The 19,188-nt window shown below is 39.4% G+C and overlaps 1 protein-coding gene across 3 annotated transcripts; it reads left to right on the top strand.

Moving 5' to 3' along the window:
• The first annotated feature begins 257 nt into the window (after positions 1 to 257).
• On the top strand, positions 258 to 15,651 carry LOC306770286 (voltage-dependent calcium channel gamma-6 subunit-like). 3 transcript variants are annotated; one of them, XM_079259136.1, is made up of 7 exons: positions 258 to 303; positions 3,891 to 4,482; positions 7,055 to 7,165; positions 7,370 to 7,478; positions 11,964 to 12,038; positions 12,551 to 12,688; positions 12,803 to 15,651. In XM_079259136.1, exons 2-7 carry the CDS (start codon positions 4,273 to 4,275, stop codon positions 13,018 to 13,020), a joined length of 861 nt encoding a protein of 286 aa, XP_079115262.1. In that variant the 5' UTR covers positions 258 to 303; positions 3,891 to 4,272; the 3' UTR covers positions 13,021 to 15,651. The 3 variants fall into 3 exon arrangements, with proteins under 3 accessions (XP_079115262.1, XP_079115261.1, XP_079115260.1); XM_079259135.1 differs by lacking the exon at positions 258 to 303 and adding an exon at positions 557 to 726; XM_079259134.1 differs by lacking the exon at positions 258 to 303 and adding an exon at positions 557 to 740.
• Positions 15,652 to 19,188: the final 3,537 nt, after the last annotated feature.

Below are 19,188 nucleotides of genomic sequence, written 5' to 3'. Positions count from 1 at the left end.
ACTTCCACTCAGAAATGAACACACACTCAGATATGCAACCTGTTCACACACACACACAAACAGGTAAACCCATATCATGCACAAGCAGCACACACACACACACACACACACACACACACACACACAGGCATTTGACTCATGGCTTCACCACCATCCTTCCTCAGACGTAACACCAAGCCATTTTAACTTCCACCCCCTTTTCCCACCTCCCCCCCTACCGTACGCCTCTCCCTCGCCGACTCCCTCTCCTCGCCTCACCTCGCCCTCTGTCACTCCGAGCAGAAGCACACACACAAAAACCAGGTCAGCAACTTGTTAATGTCATTGTTGTGATCTTTGTGAAGTGACGGAGAGCACTGTGAGGCACGCGTGCAGCACGTGTTAAAGAGTGAAAGAATAAAACTTTCAGCATGATGTTTTTTGTTTGCTGAACTGAATTGAGTGGGGTGGGGGGGTGCAGGGGGGGGGGGGGGGGGGGGGGGGGGTCAGGGCAGGGCTGGGCTGGGTTGGGCTGCTGGTGAATAACTGACTTCTCTAAATGTTGCCTGCACAGAGAGTTTGCTGTAAGAGTAATATAAGAGGAATATCCTCCCTGGAGCTGATTCCCATTTAGAGACAGGAAGAGGGATTTGTTGCTGGTCTCTGCAGCTGCAATGAGTTTCTTCCTTCTGCTTCAATTGTGATTTTCCAGAGAGTCCAAACGGATGTCTTATAAGGAGGAACATGGTCAGTTTCGATGAGTAAGGACAAGCGATTTTATTTATCATTCTTCAACAACTTCTGATGTTTTCAACCGCTAACATGAATGACTGACTTATGATGGAGAGTGTGACCTTATTTTTTTTAATTTTTTTTTTTACAAAAAGTTAGACAATCAGTGGATCAATCCCATGCAGCTCCATGTGTTGAGGCGTGCATGGGCAACACACTCAGCCCTAACATTTCCTTCAATCTGCTCAACTTTGTGTGACTTTACAGGATAAGCTGAACAACCCCATTTAAGTGGACTTTTTTTTTTTTTACCATCAATTTGCCCATGAGGGGCTGTTTTTAATTGGAACATCACACAAATACATGTTTTTAAAAACAGTTGTGATTTATCATATAACAATTGCAATGCATTTTAACATCTGTAGAGGTATAACATAAGGATGGACATTAAATTGCCCTTATATAGCCATTAAGCACCCAGATGAGGATTAGCAATCGTGTTTAGTGTCTCTAAGACTAGTTGTTTATTTCTGATTGTAATAAATGGCGATAAAAGGAGTTTTTTTTGGAGGAAGAAATATGGCCTAAGTAAAATCAAGCCAGTTCTTGATGAGTTGCTCTGGTGGAAATCTCACCTGGTGAAGGCTTAGTGAATATCTTGTTAAGATCGTTTGAGTCTACTTTAGTCTTGAACAGTAAATTCTATAACGACCGAGTATCAACCACAGGGTCCGGGTCTGGTCCTGCAGGAGACAAAGACGCATATGAAGGTTCACTTTCACTCTTTCACTGTTTATAGACAGCAGGAAGGATCATGTTAAGCTCGACTGAGCTGGGAAGGAAAGTTGAGAAAACTGCACGTTTAATGTTTCTTTTGTTGGAATTTTTTCCACGATTCTGCGCTGGAATCAGTGCGTGTGGAAAATGGAAAAGAATCCATTTTTAGGAAGCAAAAAGAAAAAAAAAAAAGTCAGTTTTTATTCTGGGTAAATGCTTGGAGGCATGCTAAAACACAACATATGGCAAACCTCAGATTTCAGGTTACTGAAATAGTTACAGTATTTAAGCTTTAATTCCTGGTCATATTCCAATAAAAACTGGTGAGACATGTCTTTTCTAGAACTGCACGGTGCTTACTAATGTAACATATCCAGTATACAGAGATATTACTTTATTAAGCACTTATATAATTTTTAAACACTGAAATAGTTTATATGTAGTCTAACATAACCAGTATACTGAAATATTACTTTACTTTAAGAACTTATATAGTTTTGCATACCATTTAAACCTTTTGAACAATACTAACCATTTTCATTTGCAGCCTTACAAGCTGCAAATGTCTTTTCCCATTTGACGCTGCAGAGGTCAAGGGTCAAAGTGGCAACATTCTGACTGATAGTTAACCCCTTTCCTGAGCTATGTGCACCATATCTGTCACTTTAAATCTCTCCATAAACTATCCAAATTTTTTCCTAAAATTTTCTTTTTTTTTTTTTTTAAACATTTTACATACTGGACACTGAGCCAAAAGAACAACCAAGCCAAGGCCTCCAACATGAAAGTCCTGTAACTTAATCCACTGCGAAGACTTCCTGCTCTTTTACTGTTCATTTACAAAGCAGCGTTGTGTTCAGCCACTAATGCTGAAGGAAAATGTATGAATGTTTTAGACACGACACCAGTTTTGGCAAATGGAAGTCTTTGGAAATCACAATGGGACACTTCTACAGTCTCAACACCTTTGTAGTGAACAAAGTAACAGAAAGATATGTATGCCTTGCTTTGTCACTTTGCATTGATGCTTCATTCTGAAACAAGTCACAATGTCTTTGTCCTGATAAATCCAGAATTAATGGAAAAAGGGGAATTAGGTCAGAAAGTAGGATGAAAACAGCTAAACTTTTCTCAAAAGAATTTCTTCCACAATTGTTTATAATAATTTAAACCTCATGATTATCACTGCCAGGACTATGGATGGTGCGTGGAAATGCTCACACATGCATGCGTACATAAAGGAAATGCTAAACAAAAGACAGTATTTCCTTTTTTGTTTTTAATACTATAAAAAATTCTCTATTATTACCATAGTGACATGAACCTGCCAGAAAACATCTCAAAACTTGTGCTTGTTATCTTCTTAACAAGGCAGACACACTCGTGAAAGTCTGGTCTCCCAAGAGGATGCTTTTGATTTTTGCTAACAAGAGGAAGGATTGTATGTCACGTCTGTTGTCACCACATCTGAGCAGAATGCGGCACGGCAGCTGCTTCGTTCACTCAGCGCGCACGAAGGCTTTAAAATTCCATTTTCCAGCTGTGCATCTGTGTAACTTCTTTATCGCAACAATTCCCAGAAAAGACAATTGGCTTTGAGTTGACCATGATGAGTGATTTTGTGTTGTGGAGATACTGCAAAGCGCCTGAAAACAGATCTCTGACAACACTCTGCATGTTGACGGCTGCCTTTGTGTGTTTACTGTCACAGTAGTAGCATGGTTAAGCCTCGCTAGTGGCTTCATGTTTGTCTTTTAAACATAACCGTGATTTCTACGCTGGCATTCCCTCCTCTTTTCCTTTTGCTTCTCTTTCATCGTCAGATCATCATCACGGTTATGAGTTAGACATCTAAATTATAATCACACCACATCGTTACAACTTTGATAGAATTAGTGGAACCTGTTATTAACATTTTTGTCCATAAGATATCAAATCAAATTAATAATTTACTTTATTTATCCATTAGGAAACTTGTTTGCAAAGGAGACGGTGCTAAAGATCATGATAAAAACCTTAAACAAATTATGTAAAATTATAATTAATAGCCACAGTATCCAAATCAGCTGTTTATCAAGCGAATAGAGGTTGGGATGAAACTAGAAGATGCTCTCTTCGTCCTCAGTAAAAAGGACCTGTACCTGCGTTCTGAAGGTAACAGGATGTAGTAAGAAGATATCCAAGTTTAAGGAAATCCTCTTGTAAAAAAAAATACAAGTATTGAACTTTTATTTGGGATTTTTTTTAATTAGGCAGCTGCTGTACAAATATCCAGTTCTAACTGATCCAATTCCAAGTGATCATTGAGGGTAGTAAATATGTCATAGTAACTACAAAAACACCTGGATTTGACATTTTAATTAATAACTGATTTGTTTTCTTGTCCTTTCTTTACCTTTCAGGAAGTATAATCACTTCATCACCTCATCACCTGTTTTCACAGCCAACAGATTTGTCACAATTTTTTTTTTATTGTGGGATTTTTTTCCACAATTACCAAGTTACCAGCTATGAATCTGCTACTGAAGACAACTTTGTCTCCCGAGAAGGCTGATTCTTGACTTGATGTTCTGTTAAGTCTTTCAGACAAGGAGAGTTGGGGAACTTTCCTTTAGTTTTTCTTACTTTTCTAGATTTCTTCTTTTGTATCTCCTTTTGTAGTTTTTCCTTCTGTTTGTAAACTGATTATACAAAACTATTCTTTTTTTCCCCCCATCATTTTGCTGCTGAAATTTAATCCAGACAAATCTTGGCGTCTGCTTGTAATTCTCCATTTTATACAAAATGTGGTCGACTTTTTTTGTGACCGATGAGGAGGGCCGCACAGTGGCACCAGGAGGAGCAGGAACGGTTGGAGGGGTTGCAGCAGGAGGACCGCCTCAGGGTGCAGGTGGTCTGACCAGCCTGATGAGTGGACGAAGTACGTTTGGAGGGAACAAACGTCGCAGGACGACATCAACAGGACATGCGATGAGTGAAGCCCAGGAGGGAAAGGTGACTGGTTTTGTGTTCATGTATTATTTTGATTTCCCTTCACTGCAGTCTAGGCTGCAGTGAAGGGAAATCAATCTTATATTAAGAATATATATATATATATATATATATATATATATATATATATATATATATATGTGTTTTTATGGCGCTCCATGTATTCTTTGCCTGCTAGTATCTTGCACCCTACTATGAAGGGCTGGATGTTTCAGGGGCTCCTTTGCATAGTCTGCACCTGGGATCCTGCCTGGTATGGTAGATCTAGGCACCGATCGCTCGTGTGCTCAGAGTCTGCTCTTGTACTGTCATGGTTAGGGCCTCTGTGCTGTCCTTCAGTCTAACCCTCTCCAGCCATTGACGGGACATGTTCATAATTGGCCACTTCGGTGATCTGCCGGTAGTACATCCCATCCAGGGGTTTTTCCTCCCATGATGGTTCTTCCATCTCATGTTCCTCCAGACTCCATTGTCAGAGACTTTCACTAAGTGCTTCATCCCTCGGTGCCCTCTTCCTTATGTATTCATGGAGCTTGGATGTTTCATCTTGGATAGTGGCCTTGATTCTCACTATTCCCCGGCCCCTTTCTTCGCACTTAATCAATAATTGCTGGACACTGGACTTGGGGTGGAACCCTTCATGCATGGTGAGCAGCTTCCATGTTTTGACATCCATGGTCTGAGCTTCCTTCTTTGGCCAACTTATTATCCCAGCAGGGTATCTGATCACTGGCAGGGTGATCTTGTTCTTACTGAGTTGACTTTTCAGTACTTGCCTACTTGTTGCAGGTATTTAGCTGTGGTAACTTTCCTTGTGGCTCCTTCATGGTTGTTATTCACCTGTGGCATTCCCAGGTACTTATAGCTTTCCTCCACATCTGTTATCCTGCCCTCTGTAAGGTGCAAGGCGCTCCGTATGGATTACCTTCCCTCTCTGTTATCGTCCATCACATTTCTCCAGTCCGAATGACATTCCGATCTTCCTGCTGTAGATCCTGGTGGTGTGGATCAGTGAGTCAAATACCCACTCACTCTTAGCGTGTAGCTTGATGTCATCCATGTACAGGAGTTAACTGATGGTGGCCCCATTCCTGAGTCAGTATCCATAGCCAGTCTTGTTGATTAGTTGGCTGAGGGGTTTCAGGCCTATACAGAACAGCAGCGGTGACAGGGCATCTGCTTGATATATACTACAATTGATAGAGACTTGTGCAATTGGCTTGAAGTTGGCCTCCAGGGTGGTCTGCTGCAGCCTCATTGAGTTTGAAACGAAGGTCCTTATGCTGCCATTGATCTTGTACAGCTTCAGACATTCCAGGATTCATGTGTGTGGCATTGAGTTGTAGGCTTTCCGGTAGTCAATCCAGGTGGTGCACCGGTTTTGTCTGTGTGGTTTTGCAGTCTTGGGCGACTGTTCTGTAACCAGCAGCTGGTGTTTGGCTCCTCTGGTTCCTTTGGGAATGCCTTTCTGTGTCTTCGCCATGTATTGATCCATGTGCCCACTTATCTTTACCGCTATGATGCTCGACAGAAACTTCCATGTCGTGGGGGGGCAGGTTATTGGCCAGTAGTTGGATGGGACTGATCCTTTATGGGGGTCTTTAAGTGTCAGGACTGTTCGTCCCTTGGTCAGCCATTCAGGGTGAGTCCCATCCCTCAGGAAACTTGTGCTGTCAGGTGTTCATGGAGTGAAGTCACCCTCTTTACCCAGTAGGCATGAATCCTATCAGGGCCAGGTGCTGACCAGTTCTTCATACCTGAGAGTCTGTGCTGGATATCTGCCACCGTGATGGTAACTGGACCTTGTTCAGGGAGAGAGCTGTGGTGTGTGTGTATATATATATATATATATATATACACACACACACACACACACACACACACATACTGTATGTATACATTTCAGTCATGATGTGGGTGTACATGCATTGCATGTTTGAATCTTCCAATTATTACCATCATCATCATATTATTATTATTATTATTAATATTATTAGTATTATTATTATTACTATTAGTTTTTCCAAATCAATGTTTATGGGTTGATATAATAATTGCCTTAAGTACTTTTTCTCACGCTTTCCTTGTGTTTCTCCACACTTGGTTTTCAGCATGCAGGGTGTTCCTGAAGCACTTTTTGTCAGTCTTTTGCATCGCCATTGTGACAGTTTCAGGCTGATTCACCATAAAAAAAATAAAAACTAAATTACAATGACAAAAATAAAATAATTGCATTATGAATTGGATTTATGGATTTCATGAAATTTTTTTGTAAACAGACTCATGTACAGTGAGAACAATGTAATTCTGTGTTGTGTTTTGTGTTGGAGTGATGAACAAGAAGCCTTTTTTCCCCCATTCCCACTCTGTATGGACGCAGATAATAACTGTCTTTGTTTACTGTATGGAACAGGATACGTGTAAAAGTTTCCTTTAAGAAATTTAATCAGAACATCTGAGAATGTTTACTAAGGACAAGACAAGTTTCATGAAGAAAAAAACAGCAAGCTCTTCTTACACAGAAACCTGGAAAACATATTTAATTAATAACTTTCTTAATTGTTTTTACCACTAGATCAAATTGGCATTCTTTGTGGCCATCGTTGGTGTTGTTCTGACAGTCCTTGGAGTTGGGACAGAGTTCTGGGTGGAGCTGGCCCCCTCAAAGAGTTTCTATAACAATCAGGTGAAAACTTGAAATTTTTCATGACATGATTTACTATTTCTGGCCAAAGCCAGGAGCCTAAGATTTGCTCTGAGGTGCATTTTGCAGCACAAAAAGCAGAAAAGTAATGTCCTTTCAGAAAATGAAATTCAGTTTGAAACGGTGAAAACATTGACTGGCGGTAAAACAATGTGGATCCTGTTCTGTTTAATCTCCGTTTTGCAGACTTGTCTGACAGCTCACTATGGATTGTGGAAAGGCTGCACCAAGACCCTGTGGGTGGCTGATATCGACCCAGAACGAGAGAGCTGTGGACCTGCTGAATTGCCTGGAGGTGACTCAGAGCACTGGGTGGATGTGTGTGTTTTGTGATGGCTGACTACTCTGTTAAAGGAGAAGAGGTTTGAGTGGATGATTGATGGACAAACTGGCTGACTGGTCATCTGTCAAACTGTTAAGCTTGTTTGAAAGTTTAGTTTGATGGTATGAGTGAGCATGGCTGAGAGGTCTATCTGACTTCCTGCTCAGACAAATCATGCATGGCTCAGTGTGTGAAGGCTGGCTGTCTGAACTGTGTGGCTGACACACTGACTAACTTGGTTCAAATGAATTCATCCACGGTGGATAACACCAGTGTGTCTGCTCAGAGTGTCTATATAATTACAATTGGGTTTATTTTCAGAGATGCATGAGTTTTTACACCTTTATTTTTGACCATTAAAACAGTGTACTATTATTTTGAATGAACTATGTGTCCCATTAAGCCCAGAGATCATCCTTATAATGAAAATTATAGAATTGCAGAAATATTAGTATTTCATGAATACATTAATTAACGAGTGTAACAAATCCATTCATGCACAGAACAACATATTGCAGATTTTTAGTCATTTACCAGTGTCTACTAGCTGTTTATTGTGAAAGATATGAGATGTAGGCAAGGCAAGTTTATTTCTATTGCACCTTTCATGTACAAGACTTTTTAAAAGTGCTTTACATGAAAGATTAAAAGCATTGGATATGGTGTAATGAAGCATAAAAGACAACAAAACATCGCAAAAATCATACTAAATCATAAATCATACTTAAATAGTTAAAAGCAAGATCAATTAAAAGTTGTTAAATTGTACAACTGATTCATAACGCTTTACAGAGAAACAGAAAATAAGAAATGCAATATCAGAAATTATTGGTATCTTATTTTTTAAATGACTTAACTTTCACACAATACACACTTGTTACATGTCAAACTTTTCAGCCAAGTCTCCTCTAACTCAAAATGACAAAATATATGAGATGTTATGTATAGTTTTTCAGATATTTTTCTTTCTTTGGCACAACTCGCTCTAAAATTATTGGTAATGTTTGATATCGGTATTGGAAATTAACAGTTGGATTTAATTGCCAAATCTGATTTTGGTAAAAAAAAACAAAAAACAAACAAACAAACAAAAAAACTATATCTAACATCCTTAATGAAGACAGTATTTAAAAATAGGTCTAAATTAGAAGGATTTTTGGCGAGTTGAAGTCATAACTTGCTTTGTTAAATTTCCTTTTTTTAAAAAATGTTTTACACAAAAAGTAAAGCTTGACTAGAATCTAATAAAGTACAAGTATATTTTTCATGTATCTGCACCTAACCTAAACAGATTTCACTTTATACACATTTGACTTTAACTTCACAATAAGCAATCTTTCCAATGTTAGCAGTAGCATCCTCTGTGTCCCTGTAATACCATCCAGCTACTTAGCCAACACATTCAGTAAGTAGCACCACTGTTACTTTTAACACTTTAAATATATTAATACTTTCTTTTACCTAAGTTAAAAGGTTAATGTGGTACTTTTACTTTCACTAGGGTACATTTATGTCTATTTTATTCTACTACGTAAGGCCTGTGTTTAAATACTACCTCCACCCAAGTGTGTTTCTTTGAAACAAATACAGAACTAAGTTTGTTGGTTACAGGATTCACAGACGGAGGTTCGCAGTACAGCTTTAAATTTTTTTATTTTTTTGTTTTGTAAGTTGGACCATTACATTTCTATTTCTAAGTAATTCCCTGAAGATCTTCCAGTTGATCCAGATCGCTCTGGTCCAAGTTCTCACTCACACGGCCAAAAGAGATCACATTTCTCCAGTTTTAGAATCAGATTTAGAGTCCTTTTCATCACCTGCAAGGCTCTTAATGGTCAAGCTCTGACATGTCTGAAAGATTTTATTATTCCATATCCCCCACGAGAGCACTTTGCTCTGGGCATGTTGGTCTACTTGTTGTTCCAAGTATTTTAGGACTGAAGTTGAGTTGATGCCTTAAGATTAAGTGAAGAAGACAAAGTTGAAATCAAATTATACCACCAGTTGTATGAACATTGTATTATAAATTTGTTTATAGTGCAGTAGGGATGTTCAGTCTTGGCTTTTTTACTGATAGAGAAAACACGTAGCTGAAGCGTTTGATATATAATTTGTGCATTTTGTGTAAAGGTTGTCATTAAAAACATAAAAACCAATACTGATTCTAATCAATATTACACTTTAATGTTGATATCGGCCCATGATTGGACAGATCTAGAAAGCAGTACTGGTAATTTGCAAATTCTTCACCGAACTTCACAGAAAATAAAGCAAATGTTGAAAATTAAGGTTAATTTTTCAACAAAATTACATAATTTGGTTGAATCTAACAATAAAAACATTAAAACACATGAAAAAGCTGTTAGAACATGTTGCAGGAAAATAAAAACAATCAGAAGTGGGTCATTAGAGCTGGGGTAGGTGATGTTGGGGAGCTAGCAAGATGTGAAAGTGGCGCTCTGTCTTGGCTCCTCCCCCTCTGGTTTTGCTCCCTCCGTGATCCAAGACCTTTTTCTTACCTCCGCTGAGGAAGTTATGTTTTTACCGCCATTTATCTGTGTTCAAGATAACTCAAAAAGTTAATTACATTTTCAGGAGTTGTTGAAAATGTGAAAAGTAAGAACAAGTTTAATGTTGGTGGTGATCCGGATCACCGTTTGGATCCAGGAATCTTTAAATGCCGTGGCGGAGGTTTGCGCTTTCTGGTTTTCTAGTTCGCAGCTTTTTCCACCAAAAATTTTCTCTTTCTCGGGAGGAGACAAATAAACCGAGCCGGGTCGGGAAATCCTCCCTCCATTTTTTCAGCCGTCAAGAAGCTTACGAAATATAAAAAATGAACAACTTCAATTCGGCTCGAATATTTTGATTGGTCAGAGTTTTTACAGAGTGACAGTAAACTGAGGGGTCTAACCATATTTCTTATTGTTCATGATTTAATGTACAGACTACTATCCGGATGAAGAACCACTTCACCCAGAGTGAAAAAAAATGTCTGAGCAAAGTTACCTACCCCAGATTTAATGCGTTTTGATGAAAAACATCACACCTTTGAGTAGCAGAGTCTCTGCAGTATAAATGAACAGAAATGTAGTAACTTGCATTTAAAAAAAATAGCAAAGAAATGTTAAAATAATGTTCTTTAAACTAAATTATACAGATGAAAAGAAAATATTAATTCATTTACAAACTATAATCAACAGATTCAATCTGGAGACATTTTCCTGAACAGAAAACAGAGATCAGAGGTGTCATCCACCAACGCCAGTTAAGCAACTGTCATGCAGAGAAACACTGCACTATCTAAGCCCCCAGGATCCTTTTAAACTTTTGTGAATTCTTATTAAATAGAACTATTGAAAACAATGTCTGCTCCATAGAGGAAACATTCCTATGAATCATATTTCTTCCCTCCATTTACTTGCCATTGTGTGTCATTTATGGGTATAAATAAGCAACTTATGCTATAATTTCAGTTGGAGGATTACTTTATCATAACAGTATGCAAAGAATTAGCCATTGAAGCTAAAATTTGATCAATGATAACTTTTACATAAAAGAGGTCTGATATAATCAGAATACCAATATTATCGGACAATATCGACGTTGAATTGCAATACTGAAAATGATCGATACTGGTTTTTACATTTACATAACTTTCACACAATATGCACATATTATATATCAGACTCTACGTCTCCTCTAACTCAAAATGATGAAATATAAGAGATGTCACTGATAGTTTTCCTGATATTTTTCTTTGTTTGGCAAAACTCCCTCTAAAAATATCAACAATTATTTGATATCCACATCAGAAATTAAGAGATAGACAAAATCAAAATATCAGATATTTGTAATAGAGCCAATATTGAGCATCCATATTTTACATTCAATTTAAATGTATCATGGCAAAGCAGAGATGTCATGTTCAGCCAGATGTGCGTTAACAGATAAAGCAACATGTGGTCAGTGAAATGTCAAGTTTCCAAACAGGGTAGATGCAGATACCCCTTAACTGTTGATAGGATTTTAATTGTGTTAAGTGGGATTGCGTGCAGTGGGATTTTCTGCAGCGCATTTAGCCGCTGTGAGAGAGAACACTGAGGATGAGGCTTTCATCACACTAATTAGGAGTGATGTGTGTACGCGTTTGCTTGCTTGTGTTTGCAAATGTGCGAGGGAACAGATAGAGGTGTCACAATCTATTTGACGTCCCACTTCTAATTACTGTAACACATCATCGGGACAGCAGAATACAAATTGTTCAGGAAGCTTTGCATTGTCACCTTGAGCTTGTCATTGACGTTCACAGCTGATTGTGTTTGATGGAGAACAATTAAAATCATACGTGGTCAGGATGCGAAGGCGGGGAGGGGAGTTGTGTATCCTTGAAATTCAATAAGATGTTCATTGAGATTATTCCATCCCAGATCCAGTAGCTGTTTTTCCTTCCTTCTGCAGAATCAAACTGCACCTACTTCAAGTTTTTCACCACAGGGGAAAACGCTGTGATGTTTCAGAAGACAACACAGAAGAGTGAGTCATGCACCTCTTTTGGCTTTAGCCGCTGTCCCACCTTACCCGCCCACTCCCTACTTTTTTTCCCTTCCTGTTCTTTTTCCATCTTCTCCACGTATCCCTTCCACCGCCGCCCCCCCCGTCCTCTGCTTCTTCTCTTGCCTTTTTTCCTTCTACCTCTGCTCTCGCTTTGTTTTCTCTCGCTGTCACCTTTTCCATCATCCATCCTTCTCCGCCTGGCTCCTTTTCTCTGTGACTGCCTTCACCTCCTCGCATCTCCCTTTTAGGTTGGCTATTGTCTGCTCTCTGAATGTTTAAAATGTATTCCACCCACGCTGCATTCAAGTGTCTCTGAGCTGCTGTCTAACCTCTCTTATCACTGGCAGCATCATAATGTATTGAGACCACACAGTGCCGTACAATGAATGCAGAGAGCCAGATTTACACTACAAATCACTCTTTAGGAGCATTTGATGAATATCTTTTGAGTTGGGGATATTTTAACATGACTGTCCTCTTTTATTCATCAGATCTGAATGTGGCAGCGGCGATGTTGGCTCTTTTCAGCCTGTTCTTGATGGTGATGGGGGCCATCTGCATCACTATGTCTCTCAGTAAAGAGATCCTGTTCTTCCTAAAGCCAGCATCCATCTGCTTTATTTTCTCAGGTTGGTAAATGGTCGCAGAAGACGGATCAAACTGCTGAGAAATCTTCAGCAAAGAATCTAAAATGAAAGAATCTGTGGCCGTTTTTGTCACGGTGCCGGCTGCTGTCTCCTCAGGTGTTCTGGTTCTGCTGTCCCTCTTGGTTTTCCACCAGTCCGTCCTGGCATTCCTGGCCAGCGACCACACGGTCCCTCTTCACCACGAGCTCTCCTGGTCAGTTTCGTGCATCGGCTGCGCCGGCGCCATCCTCATCGTCGGTGGCATCCTCTTCCTGCTGCTGGCGCTACCCTGCAGCCCGTGGCAGAGGTGTTTCCCTCATAACAGCAGCAGTTAGTTGCTTAGAGGTGATAGTGCACTTTATCTGCCCTTTCTTTGAGGAATGACGGAGGTAGAGAGGTGAGGATGCTTCCCAGACACGTCTTAGTAAAGATTTCTTTCTCAGCTACTCAGTTCCTGTCCTGTCGCACCACTGCAGGGCATGTTTTAGACTAGAGAACACCTGTTTTGGATAAAATGATCCTCCTCAACAAGTTTCTCACGAGCCCTTTAACAAAGCATTTATTTAAGACAGTTGCGTTAAAGACACACGTTAAAGAACTTTTGCCATTTTCCCATCAAACACGCCCTATTGATGGTTAATTCAGCCTCCATCTTACATCCTAACTGACCTGTTAGCTCTCTCCAGGCAGCAGAAGACGATCTTATAATGGCTCTTGTCATTTCTTTCTCTCTTTTACTCTTCTTGCATTTTTTTTCCTGAAACAGCAACGTTGTTTATTCAAAACACCCAGCTCCTGATTACATCGCGTCGTTTCCCTGTTCAGAAAGTTGTGTGGTTTTTCCAGCAGCGCGATGCCGCTCGCCAGTCACAGCGGAAATGCGCTTAATGAATTTTGCCATTGAAACGGGTCATAAACGCATATTTTAAAAGTCAAAAGGTTAAGGAGTTGTTCTATAAAGTACAGAAACATTTCAAACATGCAGGGCAGTGAGAGAAAAATCACAAGTGGGTTTTTTTTTCCAGCGATAACAAACTTCTGTCACTGGTGTATTATATATTTATGTTCTCTTAATCCTATATATTCATGTTCTCCTAATCCAGGCTGGATTAATCATGTTAAATTCATTTAGATTTATAAGGACACATTTCTTTCCCAACACACTTTAAGTTTTGTTAAAGACACAGTGATCTCAATGCTCAGATGTATGTGGGAAACATTTCTATATTGTCTTACTAATTATCATGATTTGGACACAATTTAATGTTAGTTATCAATAACCTAACATTCATTCAGCTTGTTTGCATAATGATAACCACTTTGCAATATCTCCAATATAACATTTTATTAGAAACAAGTCAAACAAAACTTAACATAAAACACTTTTCAGTTGTGTTGCTTGAAAGTTTGCACAATGACATCTGTCGGTTTTTGTTATTGATCTATTTTAACCATTAAATAAAATGTTGTTCAGCTAATATTTTCATGAGCCAGGCCATAGTGATAAATAGACAGCAAGTCTGCAGTTGGAGAAGTTCTCAAGTCACGGTTTCGTCATATCAGAGTGAGAAATTGTGTTTGTTTGTTCTCAGAAGGTTTATTAATGATGCTTGTATCAGAACGTAAATGAGCCACAAATGTCCTTGGTGCAAAATATAGCAGTTTTCTAATAAAGATTAAAAAAAAAAAAAAAAAGAATGTTTTTTGAGATCTAAATAAAAGACCCTACATAATTTGGTCTAAATAGCACAGACATAAAATATGACGGTTCTTTTCTAACTCTGCAGCTCAGGTCACTGCAGCTCCTTGAATAATGTGGATAACGGCTCCATGTCGGAGATTTGTACAGCTTCATACACACTATATTTACACACTAATTACACTGCAATGCTACTTTAATTTATTTAATTATTAGGAGACATTGTTCTCACATTAAAACACATTGTTAACAAAAGTACCTTCATCTCTGTTTAACCAATTTGTTTTATGTGTATGTGTGTGTGATGCAGAGTTAAAGACGTCTGAACTGGAAGCTAATCTGACCAGTTAACTCAGTGTTTTCAGGTGGGCCCAGACAAAATGACAAGGTTGTGACTTTTCTGTGTCTTTTATTGCTCCAATAGAACAATCCAGCAATTAATTACATTTCTCACTGTGTAACTTCAGAGAGACATGTTTGTCATGAACCACAATGCTGCAAATATGTAAAAAAGCTCCATGTGTGTGTGTCTATGTCTGGATAAATGCTGCTTTCTTTTCTCATTACCGTATGCAAATGAAGTGCAGGTAGAATTTTGACTAGAAAAACACTCAATCCTTTGCTTGTAGACGCTGAAATCAGCCTATGTGTGATGCTGCCATGTTTTCAGCAGTTTATGTTAGAACAAAGTGCTCCTGTGTGGATGGACAATCTCAGTGACTTTTGTGAACTGAATCGATTGAGTATGAATGAGTTCATTTTATTATTAAACATGACATCAATATTTAATGTCATCCTCTCTCAGGTTCCATTTCTCTCCTATTCTGCATGCTCAACACGCCCTCATCTTTCAGTTGCTGCCTTCTCAATCACTGCCTGTGTGAGCAAAGCCACTTTACACCTCATGATAAAAAATGATTGAGCTGACTGGTTTTATTTTAGTCCACTGTTCCTTTCTGGAGGCTGTTGGCATCCAAATAATTATAATTCTCAGTTATGTTTACTGAAAAGATCATTTTAAAAGCCTAAACTCTAAAGTTAATGATTTAATTTGCATTATATAGAATATAAAAGAAAATACACTTTAAGAACATTACTGTAAAGCATGTAGACCCACCCACACGAGGGGTTCTTATTTTGATCACATATGCATATCTTGAAGGTACAAACATGATACTCTAAATTAAAAAAGGGACATTGTGTAAGAATTACTTCCATCTTACATTGAACTTCAAAGGCAAAGTGCATTCTAGTGCTTTGCCTTTCTGACCTGCAACATCGGTAGCTGCAGTGTATCAAAAAGCCACAACAGCACTGGTGGAACCATGTCAGCTTTTACTTTGTGGAGGGTTTAGTCCGAGCGGCAACCTCCAGCGGCAAAAGTGAAGCATATGTGGATGTGCATAAAACTGCAGTTCCTCCTTCACCCACTAGGGGCCGCAAAACAAAGCAAATCCCCTTAGACTCCCATGTTTAAAAGACCAACTTCACAGCAGAAATAAACATGTTTACAGCCTGGTTCAAAAATACATTTTCGGTTTATAGGTCAGGTTTACCGCCATGACAACTGTGGGGGGAGTGAATTTTTTTCTAATATGCCCGTTTAGAAGTCATTTCATCTTGAAGTTTGGCATATTTAGGGGTGTGTCCTTTTGATTGACAGGTACCTGATCTCCCGCTTTAAAGTGGAACTATTATGTGCATTTAAGGCTAATTTATTTTTATTTCTGAGACCAGAAGGGCTGGGATTGATCGAGTTATTGTCACAAATGGCTTTATTTACTTCAGACCGACCCTCTCCGTAGGCTGTCAGATCAGCCTGTAGGCAAAACGAGTGGATTGAGACTCTTCCACATTAAGCCCCGCCTCCCGCCACTGCACTACATTGGGAGAGATAAAAAAACAAAATACAATGTCAACACATAGCATACAGCCCTACATGTTGGAACCTGAATCAGACCCTGAAAACGAAGAGGAAAACAGCAACCCACAGCAACGAATGCAGCAGGATGTCTCTCTTTGGTAAACTCACCAGCCATCATTGCAAATAACTTTATCCGAAGTTTTCCACCCTCCGGATGTATTTGTTCATGCCCTTGTTACCCAAGGTAACCAATTACCGAACCTTATTCCCCGTCACATCCAGACGTCACAAGGATTTTCCAAGTAGAAAAAACTGTCTAAAACTGCTTATTTTTCGTTGCCATGAAAACCAAATGGAGAGCGTGCTGGAACTCAAACTCAAACACGCGTTTAGGTGATAAAAAACAGTGCCGTTCACATGTCTGATGAGGATTCAACACTAACACTGTAGAAAGCTCAGAAAACCTGAAATACCATAATAGGACCCCTTTAAGTAAGAAGAACGTAGAACAACTGCGGTTTTTAGCTGGTTAACAACGTGACTTAGCTTTAGCCCGCTTACCTCCGTTAGCTGGTTTGCTCCTGTTATCTCTGGGTTAGCTTGGTAAATTCTTAGCTACAGGCAGCTAGGAGTTCGCTCGGTGTCAATCATCCACCATGACGTTTACAGTGCGTTTCTCAGTTCTACCTCTTTGCTCATATTTGTATTTTCTGGGCGAGATGACACGCACGTCGCTGCAAAGATGGCGATGGTAGGAACCGCCCACCAACCTACAATTTAGCAATTAAGAAATGTACAGGTGACATCACCGAGGCTCCGTCCATATCTTTTTATACAGTCAATTGTTTAGTCAGATGAAAAGGTTCGTGATTTCATAAATATTGCACATTGCATAACAGTCCGGTTACATGCCTCTGCTGGAATTCAGTGGAGGTAATGTCGGAGTAAAAGCTGGTGGGAAGGCCTAATAGGCTGGTATTTACTGTTACAAAAAGCTGTCATTTACCGCAACTTTGAAAGTTACTGAAGTCATGTAAACATCCACTTCTGCACCTACAGGGCTGGAGTATTTTAGCAAGATATACTGCTAAGCTAACTCTTAGTGAGCAACACTGTCTAACAAAACTCCATGAAAAACATTAGCTTCAGGCTACTTCAAGCTGTGCAGTTGACTAAGTTGTCAAGGAAAAAGCTGCAACTTCAGCATCACTTTTAAAATCTCTCTCCTTGAGATCTTTTCACCTGGGGGAGGCTAGCACAATGTTGATCCTCCTCTTTAGGATCCTCTCGTCATACTGCTTTTTGAATGTCCTTTATCGGTTTCTTGGTGATAATGAAAACAGCTCCTTCGCTGCTGTTGCACATGCATGCTTCTACATTTTTCTAAATGACAGTTTAACAGATTTTCCAGCTCCTTCTCCACCAGCGACTCCATCACTGTGCTCTGACTCGCAGGGAAAAGTCGTTCTTACTCCACGTTAGTGGAACTTATCCGTCGTATGAATAAAGAAATGTAAAATTCTTTACTTATGAGAATTTGTCAGATTATTCGCAGGGGTCATAATCCGCCAATGACACATATAGAAACGCAGACATCTCTTTTAGCCAGTTAAAAACATATAATGTCACACAATATCGCTTTAAAAAGATACGTGTCACAAATGGTTAAGAAAAGAACCAAATGCAGCAACGGAGAAGATACCTGGATACAAGACAGGGGCTTTGATAGAATAAACTTCATATGTTTGTTTCACAACAAACAAAAAAAGTGATGATAAAAACAAAAGTACTCCCACAAAGTTGATTTAATCCTGTTTAGATGATTAGAATGTGGAACAAATACTTGAGTATTTGTAACAGATATTAAGCAAATAACCAAATACTAACCTGAGCAGAAGATAATAGCCAATCTGAAGTAATTAAATGGAGATAATCAGTGACATCTGTCTGCCTGCGCATAATTTACCTCATTCACTTTTAATTTGAGGAGATGTGGGGAGTTGAAGCACTCATTCAGTTTTTCAGCATATATGAGTGCCCTCGCCATAAAAGAAGAAGTCATTATGGAAGGGCATGACCTTCGTCAACAGCCCCAAATGACCCAGATTACGCTGCCTGCAGCCTTCAAGGAGCACGACTTCCCAGCAACAGGTTATCTGCTCAGTTCCTGCTTTCTCTACTTCACTCCATCTTTCTCACTTCTAACGTGAAAACAACTGAAATGAACTGAACTTTGAACCAGTTTATGACATGCGTGAACTTTTGGGACCCCTCACTATCAAATGGTTTTAACGCGGTATCAGTTTTAAGACAATATACCATGAATAGCAAACGGGAAATGAGAGACGGGAAAGAGAGCAATGACATGTAACAAAAGGTCTCCGGCTAAATTTGAACTCGGGATGTTTCAGCTACATGTTACATGCTGTTATATGATCCAGTGCATTTTTAGAGTGCCTAAACCTGTATTGCCTTTTATTTTTTTTTCTTTATCCAACGACTCCTAAGTGCTAATTGGTTACATAATAACATTGGTATTTAATCAGTAGTTCCTGTTGGACCTTGAATTTCGACCAGACAGTGTGATTATCTTCAAAACTCGACAAACCTTCATGAATGAGTGTAATGTGAAGGATCATCCTTGTGAACAGAAGAAAAGCTTTGCACAGTGTCTGGAATTGGATGTGTTATAAGTGTCAAAGCCCCCTTTTTGACCCTCCATTGCCCCGATTGCTGGTTTGCTTCTTATTAACGTTCTTGCACCTCATCTCTGTCAGCATGTTGACCTCCTTCCAGGCTCACGTCTCTCAGAACCGTCTCCCACGCTGTTTGGCAGCAACCTCCTGACTAAATATAGAGCGTAGCCAATAGGACTGACGTAGCAAGAGAAACACAAACCTGGAGACTGGCTGATCATGCACACACACATTCAAATTCTCT

This window comes from Telmatherina bonti (assembly GCF_933228915.1).
Source record: "Telmatherina bonti genome assembly, chromosome: 19".
NCBI lineage: Eukaryota > Metazoa > Chordata > Actinopteri > Atheriniformes > Telmatherinidae > Telmatherina > Telmatherina bonti.
The sequence above is the reverse complement of the archived record's forward strand: the minus strand, read 5'-3'. Positions and strand labels throughout refer to the sequence as shown.

Coding starts and splice junctions, on each gene's coding strand:
- LOC306770286 (XM_079259136.1), top strand. CDS start 4,273: ATGTGGTCGACTTTTTTTGTGACCGATGAGGAGGGCCGCACAGTGGCA. Junction 4,483..7,054: donor GTGAAGCCCAGGAGGGAAAG/GTGACTGGTTTT, acceptor TTTTACCACTAG/ATCAAATTGGCATTCTTTGT. Junction 12,039..12,550: donor TCAGAAGACAACACAGAAGA/GTGAGTCATGCA, acceptor TTTATTCATCAG/ATCTGAATGTGGCAGCGGCG.